General features: G+C 41.6%; 1 protein-coding gene across 2 annotated transcripts in view; it reads left to right on the top strand.

The window, feature by feature from the left end:
• The first annotated feature begins 1,298 nt into the window (after window positions 1-1,298).
• The window catches only part of FAM13C (family with sequence similarity 13 member C), an 87,937-nt gene continuing 71,257 nt past the window's right edge, over window positions 1,299-17,978 (top strand). Inside the window, exons 1-3 of one of the 2 annotated variants that reach the window (XM_077821859.1) lie at window positions 1,299-1,340; window positions 7,171-7,369; window positions 17,220-17,341. In XM_077821859.1, the coding sequence (XP_077677985.1) occupies window positions 7,295-7,369; window positions 17,220-17,341 (197 nt within the window). In that variant the 5' untranslated portion in view covers window positions 1,299-1,340; window positions 7,171-7,294. Of the gene's footprint in view, window positions 1,341-7,170; window positions 7,370-17,219; window positions 17,342-17,978 lie in introns of those variants that run through there. The other variant, XM_077821858.1, reaches the window with a different exon arrangement.

Here is a 17,978-nt window from a genome sequence, read left to right as displayed (position 1 = left end):
CTCATGCCCAAACAAAGGTCACATTAACATACTTGAAAAATTAGCACTACTGTATTACCTAAACACTGAGGCGCTCAGTAATTTTAAAGAGAAAAAATATTTTTTCCTTTTAAAAGAAATGCACTCAAGGCATCCTCAGTGGGTGCATTTATTAACTCCCCCCTCTCTGCCCCCCCTCTAAAAAATAGGTAGGTCAATGCAGGAAGTGTAAACAGCTTGAGAGAGTATCCCTTTAAATAATTTCATCATCAGCTTGCCTGTTGATAAAGATACTAGCAGAAAACTGGCAGGGAGAGGAGCATATTAAAATCTTACCATCAAATTGCCATGCAGGGATACACGTTTATCATTTAACGTGTTCTTTCCAGAGCCAGGCGGCTTTCGTCAATAATTAATTAATCAATTGAATTACAGGTTGCTTCCCACATAATGAATAGATTCTTCTGCCAGCTAGCATCAAGTAATCCAGGCCTGTTCAGTGTTTGTGCAGTGTGAGTATGAGCAGAGGGTGAGGAGAAGGGAGTGGGGGGGTGGGAGGGGCAAACATTTGTCCAGAATTAATAGAATGGAAGGTAGAATCTTCTTTATATCAGGGTCTAGATGGGAAGAGAAGCCCCCATTGTGCATTGCAGTTTGGATCAGCAGATTGTCTTGCACTGAGCATTGCAAAGTTAATCTATACTTGATGTCATTCTGAATCTCTGGTCAACAGTTGGGTATTTAACTGTTTTTTCAGCATTTTCTCCTTATTATGCTAGTTTTGCTTTAGGAATACTTAATTCTATTGAGATTTGATCTCAATGTTTTGGATTATTTTTCACCTCAGTAATTTAATTTATGCTGGGATTTTTTTTCCAGTAGCATTAAAAAGGCCAACTGCTCTACAACTGTTAATTTCTTTAATAGGTCTTGGAGGAAAAACTGCACTGTGTGTTAATTACTGTTTATAATACTTTGAGCAAAGTAGGCTATTAGCAATTAAAAAGGAGGATGTCTCCTTTATTTTCTACAATTTTTACAGTAGAAGCTGCATTTTATTTCTAGTAAGACAAAGGAGAGAAAGCAAATGATGTATCTAATTCTGTAGAAAATCAGATTTTAAAATATCACAACAAACTTTGCAAACAGAGAAACTATGCCATGAATTGACTTCAGTTAAAGCTTGAGAAAGAGGAATGTTTAGAGAATTGTACGTGTCACTTCAAACTGACCAGTTTTGTTACTGAAAAGATAAAGTGTACAACTGGCAGAAAGTGAATAATGATTTTATATCCATTTTCAAGGTGTGAAGAGGATACAGAGTCTGTACATGAAGACCAAGCAGCAAACTCCATCCACAGGTATTTACTCTATATCTTATCTGAAAACCCTTGGCAAGGGATCTGACTTTTCTCTTTCATCCCCATCTATCAGGGATCATCTGTTAATGGTACCCAAAAACTCAAGGAACATCATCGCTGTGAATAAAAATTCTTCTAAATTACAGAATAGTTTAGTTTAAGTATTTTTGAGATGAAAATCACCCACAGTATATTTGTGTATTTCTGCTTTTGGACAACACAGCTTAACATTCCAGACAATTTAAAATTTAGACAATTTAAAACCAACTGTATTTCAGTATATTTATAGAACTGTCCATACAAGAGAGAGCAATCCACCCAGTAACAATAATAGCTACCCTGGACCAAACTTTCTATCCACAACCCATTTCCCTGGGGGAAAAGTTGGGGTTTGCACTGTGCCTACAAGGTTAACACATCCGGGCTCTAGTGACCCAAGCAGGGAAAAGCTGGTTCATTAGCTGGGGTCCCAACACAGAGAACGCTGTGTCAACAGACTACTCTCTATTAAACTCCTGAGGGGCTCCAACTGAAGCATCTCTGATAATCTCAGCTCTGGGAGTTCAGACAGGGAAAGAGGTGATCTCTCAGGTAGTCAGGTCACGGATCCTAGGGCTTTATTGGTTAAAACTGACATCCTGGCTTCTATCTGAAAACTGGCAGCCAGTGTAGAGTACAGAGCATGGCCAGTAACCTATTCTCTCATGATGCACTGCTTAATAAGTGGGCAGCCCTACTCTCTCACTAGCTTAAATTTCCGAATGGTTTTGATGTGTAGTTCTATACAGAGTATATTAAAGGAGTCTAACCTCGAAGTAACAAAGGCATGGATAACTACAGCAAAGTCTGCATCTGGGTGGAAAGGTTGTACTCTGCTTGCCAAAGATGGAAGACTTCTGTCCTAGCCCCAGCTTTTACCTGAGCTCCCAAGAGTGTCCCAGGGTCTAATTAAACCACCGAGACTGTGAGTTGCTGTTCTGCATGGTAACCCTTTCCTGCAATCGGGATTCTGATATAATTTTCACCAACTTATCCAGCTGCCTCCCACAAACTACCAACCTTATCTCATTTTTTTTCTGGACTAAGATACGGGGTTGGGGTGGGGGAAAGGAGTGTGAGTGGTGGATGCCTTCCTCTAGGGAGTGACAATGACTGCCTGTGAAGGAGTGGAGGGAAGGGCAGCAGTATGGCTGGGAACATGTCTGGAAGCCCACGAGGTAGGAAAAATGAGACTGGCATGCTTTCCCGCCTCTCAGCTCAAAACCTAGCCTACTCTGGCTGTCCAAATCCTACTTCATGTGCCCTTCTCTCTCCCTTATTTCAATAGACATGGAGGAAATCTAGTAGCCCATAGGAAAGGTAAGAAACTAAGTGGAAAGAGCAAGAAGATATGAAAGGAGGGGGAAGGGAGTTTGCAGAAAGAGGTCATGGATGTAGGAAGGAACGGTTTGTGTGAGAAGAAAGACCAAAATACTAGAAGAGCTACAGCCCTGCTAAACCAATGGCTTCTGAAGCCTGTGGCATTAGGTGATTATATGGGAAAAGATGCTTTTGACTTTTAGTAGGGAAGGCAAAAAGTAGCATCTCTAAGGCCATGTCTATGCTACAAACATTGGTCGATGCAAGTTACGTTGGCATAAAGCTGCCACAGTTAGTATATCACTCATGCATGTGCACTTGGCTCCTTGTGTTGGCACTGCATGTACTCATCAGGAGTACTTGGGTCAATGTGCGGTATCTTAGTGTGCAACTCACGACCATCTGGAGCACTGTCTCTTGGGAAACTTTGGCACTGCATAGTAGGGCAGAAGTGAATTGCATAGGGGTGACTGGGAGCAAGGGGTCAAGTTCACATCAATCAGCTTTCTCCATTCTATAATGCCGTCCCTACCCCATAATTTTCAGGCCTTTTTTAAAAATCCCACAAAACCCAGCAGCACTTCTGTCTGTCTGCCATCTCTGACAGAAGCATGGAGCCTGAGCTCCCAAGAGTGTCTCAGGGTCTAATTAAACCACTCTTCACTATTGCACTATTGTCATGAGAACTGCAAACACAGGACAAATGATCTCTGGTATTTGCAGAGCCATAGGAAGAACCTCAGCAGTGGGGGGACATGACAATTTTGTGGAGGACAGATTGCTGTGGGACGTAGCAAGAACCAATTCAAGGTTGTTGGTGGCATTCACGGGGAAGCTGCAGACAGTATAGTGCTGCTTCTGGGCCTGAGAAACGATCTCTGACTGCTGAGAATGCATTGTAATGCAGGTTCAGGATGATGAGCAGTAGCTCTAGAATATTCAGATGTGAAAGGCTACGTTTCTGGATCTGGATGCTGAGCTCTTCCCAGCTCTAATGCAGGGATACCAGAATAAGATGCACTGACAGTTGACAAGCGAGTGGCGATTGCACTGTGGAAACTTGCAACTCCCAGTTGCTGCCAGTCAGTAGGAAACCATTTTGGAGTTGGAAAATCCACATGTCATGCAAGTATGCAGGGCCATTAATTGTGTCGTGCTACACAAGACTGTGACTCTCAGTAATGTACGTGACATAGTGGGGCTCCCGAACTGCAGTGGTGCAATAGATATCACGTGTATCCCTACTTTGGCAACAGACCACCTTGCCCCAGAGTACTTCAACAGAAAGGGCTACTTTTCTATGGTTATGCAACCGTTGTGGATCACCAGGGATGCTTCACTGACATCAGTGTGGACTGGTCAGGGAAGGTTCATTACACACACATCTTTGTGAACATAGGACTGTTCAGAAAGCTGCAAGCAGGGACATTTTTTCATGACCAGCAGATTACTATTGGTGATGATAAAAGCCAGTAGTGATCCTGGAGGACCCAGTCTATCCCTTGCTTCCTTGGCTTATGAAGTCATACACCAGCCACCTGAACAACACCAAGGAAAGATTCAGCTACCAGCTCAGCAGGGGCAGAATGGCAGCTGAATGTATTTTGGTGGCTGAAGGGATGCTGGTGGTGTTTATGCACAAGACTGGATTTCTGCAAGAGAAAAAAACCAGTGGTTATAGGTACCTGTTGTGTCCTGCATAATATCTGTGAAACAAAGGAGGAAAAATTGCTGCCATGATGGAGATGGAGCGTCTGTCTCCTGAGTTTGCACAGCCAGCCACAAAGGCTATTAGAGCTCAATGCGGAGCTGTACAATCAGGGGAGGCCTTGAAAGAGCACTTTAGCAGTCAGCCTCAGCAATGCACTGGGTGGACTGTGCTCTACGTGTCCTGAAATTTTGGGGGCTGTTAGGAACTGTATAGTGCTTGGTGTACATTTATTAATATAACACTGTCTGGTAATGTGCCTATTAATTATATGGTGCTTGCTGTGAATTTATAATTATTACACTATGTTTGTCACTGATCTTATGAGTTTTTTGACCTCTACAATAACAGGTAGTGGGAGCTTTCAGTAGTGCTATGCATTCTTCAGCATATGTTATGAAATAATACAGATCAATTATTTACCAAAAATAGATTTTTATTACATAACAAAACCAGTGCAAAAAAAGTGCAATTAAAAAGACATTCAATAAAAACTTCTAAAATAAATTAATGGAACAAAACTTAATAAGGGGACAGAACATTCATGTCCATTTCAGTCCATTTTGGCTACCCATACAGCAACTGTGACTCTCACAAGCTATGGTTTTCCTACTGTCCCTTGATGTACTCCCTGTCCTTTTTCTGCTGGGACTCCTGGGCCTTTCTTCTGTCTGCTCTTTCTTTCTCCAGGCTGTCTGCAATGTTCACCCACCAAGTACTCTGTTCACGGTCCAATGCAGCACTGGTTTGCATGATCTTAATGAACATCTCCTCCTGTGTCCTCTTCTTTCTCCTCCTTATCATGGTCAGGCAATCTGTGGGTATGGAGGAATGCACTGGCAGCATCTATGGATAAACACACAGAGGTTTCATTATATGTATAGTGACAGCAGAAAGCACAAGTTAAGTTTCAGAACTTCCTTCCCTTTCTCTCCCTAATATTTTAAACAAGACATGCTTATTGCTACTTCCGCCTTGGAGCACCTGTGCACGACATGGCTATCCAATCCCAGCCATGGTGAGTATGGCCAAGGGCAGGTGTAGGGAAGGGGGGGATATGAGGAAAGAATTGTTTGGTGGCATGCAACAGTAAAATTTTGGCCCTATTTCCATGTATATGAGTGCATGTTAATGGTAGTGAGCACCAGTGCTGTTCTTCCCAGGTGATGGTGATTTTAGCTATCTCACTCCTGAGGGTAACGAAGGCATAGAGAGCACAGCAGCTACTTGTGTTCCTAAGCCACCTGGACCCATACTCTGCTAGCCTGTTTACTGCAGTGGTACCTGATGAAGTCAACAGAGACCGGTGTGGGAACGTGTCCTATCACGGAGCAATAAGGCTGTCAATACTAGAAACCTTCAGAAGAAGATTGCAGAGTACCTCCAAGAAAGTTGCAACAAGATCTCTCTCACGAGAATTCAAGGCACATACCTGTGTCTATAAACCAAGTACTGCTCATGGGCAGCCCAGCTAACTCTGCAGGGAATGAAAAGCAAATAACAGCTCCGCCTCTCTTAGTTATATTGTTACCTCTTCTAGTATAAGTCAATACCTGTGTCCTGCTATGCTGGGGTCAGGCACCAACTTGACATTTCAACATTACAATGGGAAATGCCTGCATATGCTTACCTGAAGTTCCTTCCCCTGAATAGGGCTCACCCATAGGAAGTTACTGGACTGTGTGGAGTCTTGGGCAGATTCTGGCTCGCAGCATAGCTGGACCCCACAGTTGCTTGTCCCCCATCTTCCTCCTCCTTGCCATTCACAACAAGGGGTCTGTGTCTTGGGCTCATTGGAGGGATCCACGTCACGCTGTGGGATGCTGGTGGGGTCTCTGCCAAGTATGCAGATCATTTTAAAAACGGCAGGTCTGTGGCACCAAATCGACTTTTGAGCTCCCTGGCCTTCTGGCAGGCCTGCTGCAGTTCCTTTGCTTTTACGCGGCCTTGCTGCTGATCCCTGATGTGCCCCTTCGCTGCCTGTCCATGTCCATGTTTCTACAACTACTCCGTAGCTATGCTTGCACAGCCTCTTCTCCCCACAGGCCCAGATGTTCATCTAAAGCATGGCGTGGCGTCAGCATGGTCAGTTGGGCAGTTGCACACAAGAAGGAAGAGCTGCTAGATGTGCATGTCGAGTTGGGCAATTGGGAAAAGGCATTTCAAAAATATGCAGGGTTTATAAAGGGAGGGGGGATGGCTTCTGCTCCCCAGGACCACAGGGCTATAGCGGTCAGTGTCAGGCATTGTGGCACAGCTTCTGGACGACTGCTAGGGTTGGCATAGATCACGGTGTCTGCACTCACGCTATGTTGAGCGCAGTAGATCGACTGTGGCTCAAAGCCATTTGGGGAGCTGGTGTTACTGTGTTGCTGGAACAGGATGCTTACATCAGCGAGAAACACATTTGAATATAGATGTATGCACAACTAGGTCAGTGAAAGGCAACTTATGTCGACTTACCTTTGTAGTGTAGCTCAGGCCTCACTGAGGCCACATAGTTTACAGGCACCTAAATTACAGTTGCTTAAGTTACTCTGTATACAAATGTGTACTAATGCATTTAGCATATGGTCTGATAATAAACTCCAGACTATAATGGAGACTTGTTTTATTAATGTACGCAATGTTTAGCTCGTATATGTCCTTACCCTGGCAATGCTAACGTATCAAAACTGAGACTTTGGCACCAGTCCTCCTCAGTATTGTTCTGAGAGATGGCTAAAATCCTGCCTTACACCTTTTGGTTTTATTTTCTTCTAGAGATGAAAACAACAAAGAAAACTATCCCAACAATACTACAGTCTTAGAGGACAGCCAGCCAGCATTACAAGACACCCAGCAGCACGTGGAACAGACAGCCCATGACTGCACACTACGGGTTGGAATGGGCAACTTAAAATTAAGAAAGCCCAAAACCATTGCAAAACTAGAAAATGGGAAAAACCATGAAGAAAGTCAGGTAATAAAATAAAGCTGATCTGTTTCTGCTAGATATTTATGGTGCAGTGTCATAGCAGGAATATGTTTTAAATGCAAAGTGATGCAAATGATAGCATTATTAATCCCTGCTCTGACTCACCTCCACAATGATTTGGGCCATGTATCTGGTACAAGTGACACTGCAGTTGAAGTAATTCTTTCGGTAAGGGAATCATGCAGAATCAGTGAGAATTTCCTGACATAGTGATTGTGAATCCACAACTGCTCACTGCTGTGAGTAAGGTTGTCACAGTATGGCCCATAGTGAGGATGTGCAAATTATTTCTCCTTCTGAGTTATCTTCTTGTATTTCCTGGATGTGCTGGAATAACGGCAAGATCTTTCTCTTTTGTGGCTTGTGCTAGAGATTTAAACTGGGGTCTATGTCAAACCTCTAAATGCTGTAATGTTTTATTAATTCTTAATTATTAGGAGATATTTGGTAGGGTGGCTGGAAGATGTTACATCTCATCCCTTTATCCCATTCAGTAGTATGAAAAATTAGTGAAAATAATATACTCGGGGTATGTCTACACTACAGCTGAGAGTGACTCTCCCAGAAAGGGTAGACAGACTCTCACTGGTGTATCAGGAAAAGCAGCTCATCATGAGGGCATAAAGTAAGGTGGAGAGATGATTGGTCTCTTACCCTCTTGTTAATTATTTTTCTTGCTACCCTGAGTCTGGAGGGGAAACCCCCCCAATAAACCATGACGTTTTCCTGTGATACAGTGCTTGGATTGGGAAACAAAAAAGTGATGGTTCCACTCATACCTGCTGTTCCCCAGGTCCTGTTTCCAATCAGTGAGAAGCGTGGGTACCATTCTGCCCCCACCTCTGAACTGAGCACTGATGCAGTATCTCAGCGAACAGAATTAGCACTATGAATATGATTCGTCCCCATATAAAATAAATGTTACTTCATCACAGGAAGTTAAAGTACCCTCATCACTGATTAGGTTATACTTTGGGCCCTGCTCCAGCAATGAGCTCTCCAGGGGCAGACCTCTTTGACTCATTGATTTCAGTGGAGTCTGCCCACATGGAACAGTTTGCTGGATTGAGGCTTTCTGGGAAAAAGGCGCACATTTTACAAACTCCTAGTTCACTCTCATATAAGAGAATATGCATTCACTAAGCCCCATCTGCAGGCCCGGTGTGGCTGCATGAGCCTCTAGGTTTGTTTTGTTGTTTTCTTGAAGCAAGTGCACGTCTGGCACCCAGGCTGTTGTTTAAAGTGCTTATGAAAAGTGAGGGCTCTGCTTGTAGAAATGTTCAGGGGCAGGTTTTCAAGTCAAGAGCTCCAATATACTATAACCTTCAAACTCTAAAGCGCTTTGTCTGTTTTAGTAACTGATTGTATCTAATCTGCTTCTTTCCATTCTGACTCTCTGCTTTACTTGAAATTGAAAACAAGGTGTTGTTGTTTTTCTAGTAGCTGCTGCTTACATGGCAAGTTGTCATTATCTTGAAAAAGGGAAAGAGACTGATGATTTGAAACAGTGTGCTACTGTGCACGCCTGGGCTCCTTCTAAACATATTGCCAACACCAAGCCTCTCAGCAAGCTCACAACTGTACACATAAGGCAGCCAATATGCATCTGACTGGCTCTGCTGCCTAATTTTGTTCATTTGAAAATGAAAATGAGAATGCTCTCCACAAAACGATTGTCATTCTAGCTCAAGTGATTCCCTATTTTTATTGACACAGAATGTTCCTTTAATGACATCCTTTCCCCAATTTCACTCCTACAATGCGTAAAGAAGCATTTATTCAAATCATGACAATATCTAATTACAGATTTTGCTTTGACATACCAGAGATTTGATGATTATTCACATGTCTGTGTTAGTAGCTACTAAGCTCTGAGCAGTTACAACACCTTGAGCTGCTCCTGACAGAATTTAGTTCTTTAATAACAGAACAAGTATTGAGCTATTGAGACTTAGGGACAGAATTGGTGCACTTATTTGATACACAGCAATCTGTGTGCATAGGGCCAGAGTCTATAAGTTTCCATCAGTGGAAACCCAGATGCATGGCTATGGTAGTGGAAAGGCTGTGTAGAGGGAGCGGTATCTCTGTATACATAAAAGAATAGGGCAGAAATTACAGGTGAACTGGTGCTGGGACATGTTGCAATGGCAGAGGTAAATCCTAGAAAAGTAACAGGATGTCAGACTAAAGAGCAAAATAAAAATAGCACATGGCCAAAAATAAATCTATAAATGTTTATATGCCAATGCAAGAAACTTACAAGGATGGGAGTAGGTGGGAAAGCAAACTAGAATACCTGGCAATGGAGCTTGATACGTGATCACATTTTGAAAGACCTCAGCACTCAGTTCCCGTTCTTGCCAGTGGGAGCTGTTTAGCATTGCGCACTACTGAAAATCTGGCCATTCATTAAGATGTCCAAAAGTGAGCCTGAGTTCTTTTGAACATATAGCCCATAATGGGCATTGTGAAACTTGAACAAATTTCAGAGATCAGTGGGATACTGGGATATGTGGCTATGAACTGAACAGGAAGGACAGATGTGGGAGAGAAGCATGAAACCTAAAAGATTCTATAGAGCTAGGGCAGGTCAATTTTCATGACATTTTTTCTAGGAAAAAAATGGAAACAAAGCATTTCAGAGTGGAGCCCTCTGATTTTTATTTTGAAAGGACTGTTTTAAAAATTATTGTTTTATATTGGTTTGTAGTTTGTGTATATTAATTTTTATTTTATATTATATTTTAATTTAAAAACCATTATTAAGCCCTTGTTTTAAAATAATATAAAATTATATAATACAATAAAGCATGCAAATAAAACAAAAATGTAAAAAAGCCAAACATTTTTATTAACCCAAAAGAAAATTTTTCAAAAATTTCATTTTGTGGCAAATATTAAAACTTTGATTTTTTCATTCTGATAATTTTGAAATGCCAGAATTTCCTCTGGATAGAAATTTTGACCAGCACTATATAGAATCTAATGTGATATCATGTCTGAGTGAAGAGGACTATGTAGTTGAATCTGTACAGACACAAATGCCATGTGATAGACACAAATATACTAGTAGGGAGTATTGTAGCCTGCTATAAAGATGATTTAGAGACAACTTTGCACATAACGCAGAACTAGACCAAAGAATTTAATAGAGAATAATAGCCTTTCCATGGGCATTTTGAGCTGTACTGTAGATTTCAATAGCTGGTATATAATTCTCGATTAAATCCTAGTTGACAGTTCACAACAGTTATACAGAAATTATCATCTTCTGTTTAAAATCTATACCATGTTTTTCTGTAAGGGTATGAAGACCTCACATAAACCCCACCTACCAGAAAGCCTAAGGGGCGGGCAGAGTGGCATCACAACCTATTCTCCCTTAATGCGAATCCATTCTAGGGAATATGGGCAGGGGCATCAAGCACAGGGAGGTGAATTTACATCTCCATCAAACAGTTTGCGTGCATCAGGGAGAAGGCTCAGGGGAGACTTGATCAGACTATAAGAACCTACACAGGGAGCAGAAATTTGACAATACAGGGCTCTTCAATCTCTCAGACAAAGGTATAACAAGAACCAAAGGCTGGGAGTTGAACCTAGACAAATTCAGACTGGAAATAAAGTGCATTAATGGAGAGGGTAATTAACTATTGGAGAAACCTACCCAGGGTTGTGGTGGATTCTTTATATCTGGAAATTTTTAAATCAAGATTGAAAATTTTTCTAAAAGATATGCTCTAGCTCAAGCACAGCTGTTGGATTTGAAACAGGAATTAATACAGGGAAGTCCTATGGCCAGATTTCAGCAGGAGGTCAGAGTAGATCATCACAATGGTCCTTTCTGGCCTTAAAATCTGTGGATCTATAAATGGTTCCTATGGTCTATATCTGTTTTGTTTCCCGGAGCCACTTTAGTGATTCTGAAGTATTAATCTACTATAAATCAAATGTTATGGGCCATTGGAATACCAAAATCAAGTATGTACAGTATATAGTCTGGAGAGACAATATAAGAAGTGAGGTTTTGGAATTCAAAGTCTGCTTTTCTTGATTAATCCCCTTCCTCTGTAGCTCATCTTTGATTCACATTAACATGAATTTGGATTATGAAATGATTCACCTTTAAATTCTTTACTGATTCTGAGCTCACCAGCTAATAAGTAGAGCAAATAAGTCCTATTTCTCAGTCTAATCGCCAGGGTGAAGGACTAAGAAAAGTAAATGGTAACTTGACACAAATCCCAAGAAACAGAAATGCAGATGCTACATGAAATTCAGTACTTTGGTATAAATTAAATTGAAAAATACATTAATACAAAAGCACCCCTATTAATTCAACATTAAAGTTATGGTTTTAAACACACAAGAGTCAGAGAACTGAGTAATGCAGCTATGTCAATATACACCGGCTGTGGGTGGCTTAGGCATGAAATTCTCACCAAGGTTTTAACTCTGCATCCATGCATAGATATATTTTTAATAGCATCTTTCATGACTTGATCATAGCTATTGATCAGTGAGGTAAAAAGAAAACTGGGTGCTCTGAGAAGGAGAGAGCATGTGGTTTCTGTCTCCGGCCAACCTTTTCTATGGGCAGGGCACCCTGCCTGTGGCCTTCTAGGACTTGCATGAAGTAAAAATGTTGCTGGAAGGAGTCCAGGGTGATCCTTGCATTGTTGTGCATCCCCAACATTTTCACTGTTTGATTTCCATATAAACCAGTTGCAGCGATTTGTAACTTTTTAAAGGCAATACTATAATGATACCTATTGGTACACTACCTATTTCTTATCCTGTTTGGAGTGGCTTGCATCCCAGAGGAGCTGCCAGCTTGGAGCAGTCCCACGTTCAGGACTCAGAGCGAACAATTGCAATTGTGCCAGGTCTCTGAGTGGGAGAGCCAAAGAAGGAAGGCCTCAGCAGTCTCCCGCTTTGTGTACGGTACCTGTGCATGGGCTAGGAGTTCTTTGCTCTTTGGGCTAGGAGTTCTTTGGTGTTCTCACCTTTTAAAGAGCAAACAGTACTTTAACAGGGTACCATGTAGGCACGATTTTGCTAGTGTTAAAATTCACCACAAGAATGCAATTAAATAAGTGAATGTGGTATTCACTACTGATTCCTTAAATGAGCTGATGAGGATGAGGCAAATGAGTTGAAAGGTTCAGAAAACACCAAGATGCACTATTTTATGCATCCATTAACGTTTTAAGGACCTCCTCCAGTGCCTGGTTGTTTTTATCTTACCACCTGTGACATTGGTCTGGGTGATCCCCAAAATAAGAGGCCTTCTGTCACGGCCTGCCCTGTAACCTTGGGTGTGTTAATGCTGTGCTGCTATGGATCAGATCCCTGACATCAGCAGCAAAAAAGACTCACTCTGACATATACTCTCCTCATAATTTGCACACCAGAGACCTGCTTGGGGTAAAAAAAACACAAACCCTAAAAGCTTATTTGAGAGAAAAAAATCAGATGAAATAGCAGGGGAAGCAAACATACAAGTTGCACAGAAAATAAACATAAAGACACAACCTCAGGCTTTACACCTCTATATTAGGTAAAATCTCTTCTCTAATACAAGTTACCTATTGCCTTTGAACAGTTTCCCAGTGTACCCCCTAATGTATAGAGGGGATACAGCATTTTACAGGCTCCTGCCTGACTGCCGACCACCCCACTGTGAGATGGAGCTGAATGTTACAGCACAAATTATGAGCACCATTTATATATTCACTAATATTTTAAATTCATAACCACAGTCTGTAAACATATCTCATAATGATTAAGTTCAGAACATTACCTGCTTTCATAAAAGGCCTTAGTTGACATATATTTATAGCACAATGACATTGTGTACGATCAGTTGATTCAACTGCTTTTTGGGGGAGGGGGGTTTCAACCTGCCTGTTCTCCCCATGGGGTGTCTGGACCCTGACTGACACTTAGCCATGACATCTTGTGCTTTGATACTATCAGATTTCATAAGTCAAAGAAAGTGGGTCCAGTTCAAGATTTGGATGGGAGATCTGTGTTAAATTGTACATATGGTTCAGCAGAAGACATTCTTCCCTCCAGGTCTGTACAAAACAGCTTCAGCATAATAGCAGGAGGGGACACTGCACTATCAGAGATGCTCTCTTTCAGGTGAAATGTAAAATCGAGGTCCTGAACACATGTGGTCTATAAGTAGCCAATTGCATCTTTCTAAGAATAGTGTACATCATTTTAGGATTATGGTGTAACCCTAACAGAAACAAACTTGATTTTTAGGCAATTTTGTACCAGAATTGTGCTTTTGTAGTGCAACAAAATCCAACCTTTGTGTGTCAAGGGCATCCAATAGTATTATATTTCATTGTCATGTATTTGTTTCTCCTTATCTTTGGGTTAAGATTTATGAATGTTGCGTGTGGTAAATGGCATGTGAAAAAGAGAAATCTCTGGTCACTGCCGAGAAGACACAGTGCTGTGTAATCACTACTGTGGTATTTGCTGTACACTTGACACACTATTCAGGCAACCAGAAAATATCATTCTTCTTAAAAAATCTGAAGATAAATCAGTTTGGGATATTCCTTTTTCCTTCCATGAGCTAAAACTTCTGGAAGAGACACACAAAACATCCTGATATGCTGGGTCCCCGTTCTGCCAGTGCTTTTTAATTACTGGGTAAAAATGAAATAAATTCTAAAAAATAAATGTGTACATGTTTAAGTGAATTAAGTTGGGTTTCTGTTGCCTTTCAATTCATTGCCCCAGTCACAACAAACTGAAACTGATGGTGGTGGTACCAGGAAGTCCAAGAGAAGATTGCATGGCTGGGGGTTGCTTATGAGAGAAAGGGAAGCCTTTTACAATTATACAAGGGGACAGATTTTGCTCTTCTTTACAAAGGATCTTCCCCATGTGCTGAACTCTTATGGTCCAACTCAGCCTTGGAAGGTTGAACTAGCTAATCTAGTGGTGGAGCATAGACAGTGGAGGACAGAGGGTTTTGTGACTTCACTGGAACTTAGGAGATGTCTGTATAAGTGCAAATTCCGCTACAGACTTACTGCATGACCTTGGGCAAGTCACTAACTCTCACCAGGCCTCAGTTCCCCTTACGTAAAATGGTGCTGATAATACTTCCTTTCTTCCACACTTTCTCTTGTCTATGTAGATGGTAATCTCTTCGGGGCAGGGACTGTTTCTCACTACGTGTATGTACAGCATCTAGCACAATACAGTCCTTGTCTCATCTGGGGCCTCTCACTGCTGTTGTAACACAAATAATAGTAAAATGCCTGTTCTGCCCAAGGACTACAAAACATCCCAAGGTTTGGGGGTAAATAGAGTCAGCTGAACTGGTTCAGCCTGCTTTTACCTTGAGCTTTAATTAAAACAGTTGTGTTGACCTATTCTGTCTCCAAGAGTATATCATCATTTTATATAACCCAGGGAAAATCTTGTTTAGCTAATAATGGAAAAACTGGAACAGCTGCAAAAAGTGCCAGTCACTGTAATGTGGATCTCTGTTACCATTTTTGGATAAAATATTATTCATTCAATGCTAAACTAAATTAAATAAATACAGGGGGATCTATGTCATAAAGCTCTGAAGGACATTTTTTTAAAAAAAGGAAACTAACAAACAAGGTTTCTTAGTAACCCCATGAAAGTCAAGTAGCATATTATCTTGCCCAGAACAAATGGTAGTTGGCATGCACCAAAGCCGTCTTATACATGAATCAAAATATTGTTATAGTGTCCTAGGCTGCTGCAGTAAACATAGTGACAGTAGATCTTGCAGGTTCTGAATGATCACTTCTTGGACTTGAGGTTCTATCCTGAACTAGAAACCACAAGTATAATCTCTTCTTATTAGCAACTTGAGGCCTGATTCCTGTCCCACTAACTCCACTCTGAATCAGGAATAACTCAATTGAACTCATCCCTCAACATAAAAAACTTCAAAGGGACATCCACTGAGAGTATCTCCTAAGCAGAGACATTTTAGAAATTGCCTTAAATTCTGTAGTTTTTGAATAGGCAGCAGTGTGAACAGAAATGTGTTCATGTAAAGATGGGTTCCCAATATAGTGCACATTTAAACAAACCTCATGGGTAATGTGTCAGACACAGGACAGACAGAGAAGCAAATGAAAACAGGCATTTTTGCTGTTGAAGCAGTAGGGGTCTCTGAGGTATATGAACCCTACATGGCAACCACCAAAAATAGGTTGATGACAGTGCTACATTTGTAATGAAAGAGTTGCTGGGACTCCAGCAGTTTTTTTTTTTTACTTTTATAACTGATGAGGCAAGCCTAGAGGTGCCAAGACACCTGGCTCAGCCCTGGAACAAATTAAGCACTGGTTGATGGACAGAGTGTCTACCTCCACTCCTGTGACTAATTGCCTGAGTAGCAACAGCTGGAGTGAAAGCCTTCCACCCAGGCAGAAGGAATCAGCTGACAGAGTGGGTGAGGAGTACCCTGAGAAACTTCTCAGCAAGGGTTGGCAATGAACCACCTAAGGTACGGACCCAGCAACCCCCACAGAGGGTAGGGTGAGATTGCTGGGAATAGCAGCTAGGTGGATTTCTTTCCCTCCACCCTACAAAGTAGGGGAAAGGGTTGGACTTAGAGTCTATGTAGTCAGGCCCTTAGCTTAGGACAGGGAGCTAAAGAATAGCCAACATTCGCCAGAAAACTAGGAGAACAAGGTCTTAAAGGGCCAGAGTACCTTTTCGTTGCTCCTGGACAGAGAGGAGGAGGCTTCATTCTGCAAACTCTTCCATGAGTAGTCTCACTGAAGTCATTTGGTGGATTTCTATGGTTGGGCCCTAAAACAGCAGCAAAATAAAATACTCTAGCAGTGGAAACAAACGTTACTGTGCAAAGTACATTTATTTTCAGATTTCTAAATTGCTAGCATAATAATGGAGAAGAAAAATAATAATGGAGAAGAAAAAATTTATTTGCCCTTTTAAATTTTCAGAACACTGTATCAACTTACTAATCTTTATAACACCCCTGTGTGATAGGGAGGTATTATTACTCCATTTTACACATAACAAAACTGAGGCAGAGACTGTTTGAGTGACTAATTCAAGTCCACAGGGCTAGGTATTGAGACCCTGAGCTAAAATTCAAGCCTTCCTAATTCCCAGTCCTGGATTCCATTCACGAAACCAACCTGGCTTCCCCCCCCCTCCCCCGACACACAGCATCCCCATGGCAAGGTGACTGAATCAACAGATTCCGTCCCACGCACCTTCCCTCACTCTAAAGTAAGATTTTTATTAGTAAATAAAGTAAATTAGTAAACTGAAAAAATCAGTTGCAAATTTGGAAGCTGATCCTACAAACCCTTACTCATATGAACCAAGATTACTTTTGTGAGTCAGGGTTTTCAAGATGGGGCCCATACTAGAAATCTTTCTCATTATTTGATTGAATGATCTGGAATCAAATATAAATATTTATAGATAAACATATTGAGCAGTAAGTGTAGGACACACATTGATGTCTGCTGTCTAAATAATGAATGAATAGAAACAGAAGATTTGTCCCATTGGTTCTTTTTGTACACAATCTGCTTTCAGAAAACATTGTACAATGAAGAATGACAGTGGTTTGGGACCTTTTATAGTTATTGCTATCCATTTGTTATTACCATAGTCAGGGGAATAACTCTTTAAAAAATCAGTATAGAGCATTCTCCCCCCCTGCCTCCCGCCCCATGAGCTTTGTTTCCTTCAGCTGTTTTTTTGTTTTTTTTTTTAAAAGCAAAATGTTCACATCAGCCAGGCCTGTGCTGACAGGGTGCTCTGTTGGTTTCTGCAGGAGAAGGAGAATGTATTGCCAGGATTCTCAGAATGTCAGGGGAAGACAGGAATGTCTGCTAATGACTACACCCAGAATGTGGCTTTCAGATGCCAGGAAACAGTCGTAAACCTTCAACCAAGGTAGGCTTTAACTGCAAGAAATGCCAACGTGTACGCTGCCTGCTGTATAAAATATTCAAGTTCCTGACTTTCATTGGCAGTTGTATTCTTTATTTAGAGTCCTAGAGCTGTTCACAGATAGTAAAGCGGATGGAGATAACATACTTCTTTAACTTTAAATTTCCAAGCAAGATGAACATCTGTTCCCTCATCTTAATTCAGAACTTTCAATTCCCTTGGGCCAGTTTCAGAAACATCCTGTCACTTTCCCCTCCTCCCTTGCCTTACTGATTCTCAGATCTGTGTTTCTACTGAGAAGTCAGAGAATGGCAAGCGCAGGCATAGTTTTGATACTGTGATTCACTTAGGGATAAATCAGGCCCTGAATGCAGTGGAATCAGTCTAGTTCCATCAGGGAGGGGTCCCATGCAGTGCAGCCCCACCCCCTTTTCACCTCAGAGCTCAATGGGGATTCCTTGGGCCCTACACAAGAGGTGTTTGCAGTGCAGGGGACTACACAGATTCATGACCTAACTCATCCCCATTTAATGGGGCACAGCAATTTGGGAGCTACTGTAGCCAAAGATCCATAGCAGCTATGAAGCAGCCTAGAGGAAGGACTCCTTTCTGTTTCAGCCTACATAGCCTCCCCAGCGTC

The sequence above is a fragment of the Eretmochelys imbricata genome, chromosome 7, assembly GCF_965152235.1.
Source record: "Eretmochelys imbricata isolate rEreImb1 chromosome 7, rEreImb1.hap1, whole genome shotgun sequence".
Classification (NCBI taxonomy): Eukaryota; Metazoa; Chordata; order Testudines; family Cheloniidae; genus Eretmochelys; species Eretmochelys imbricata.
Note: the sequence above shows the minus strand (reverse complement) of the source record. Positions and strands in the feature narration are given on the sequence as shown.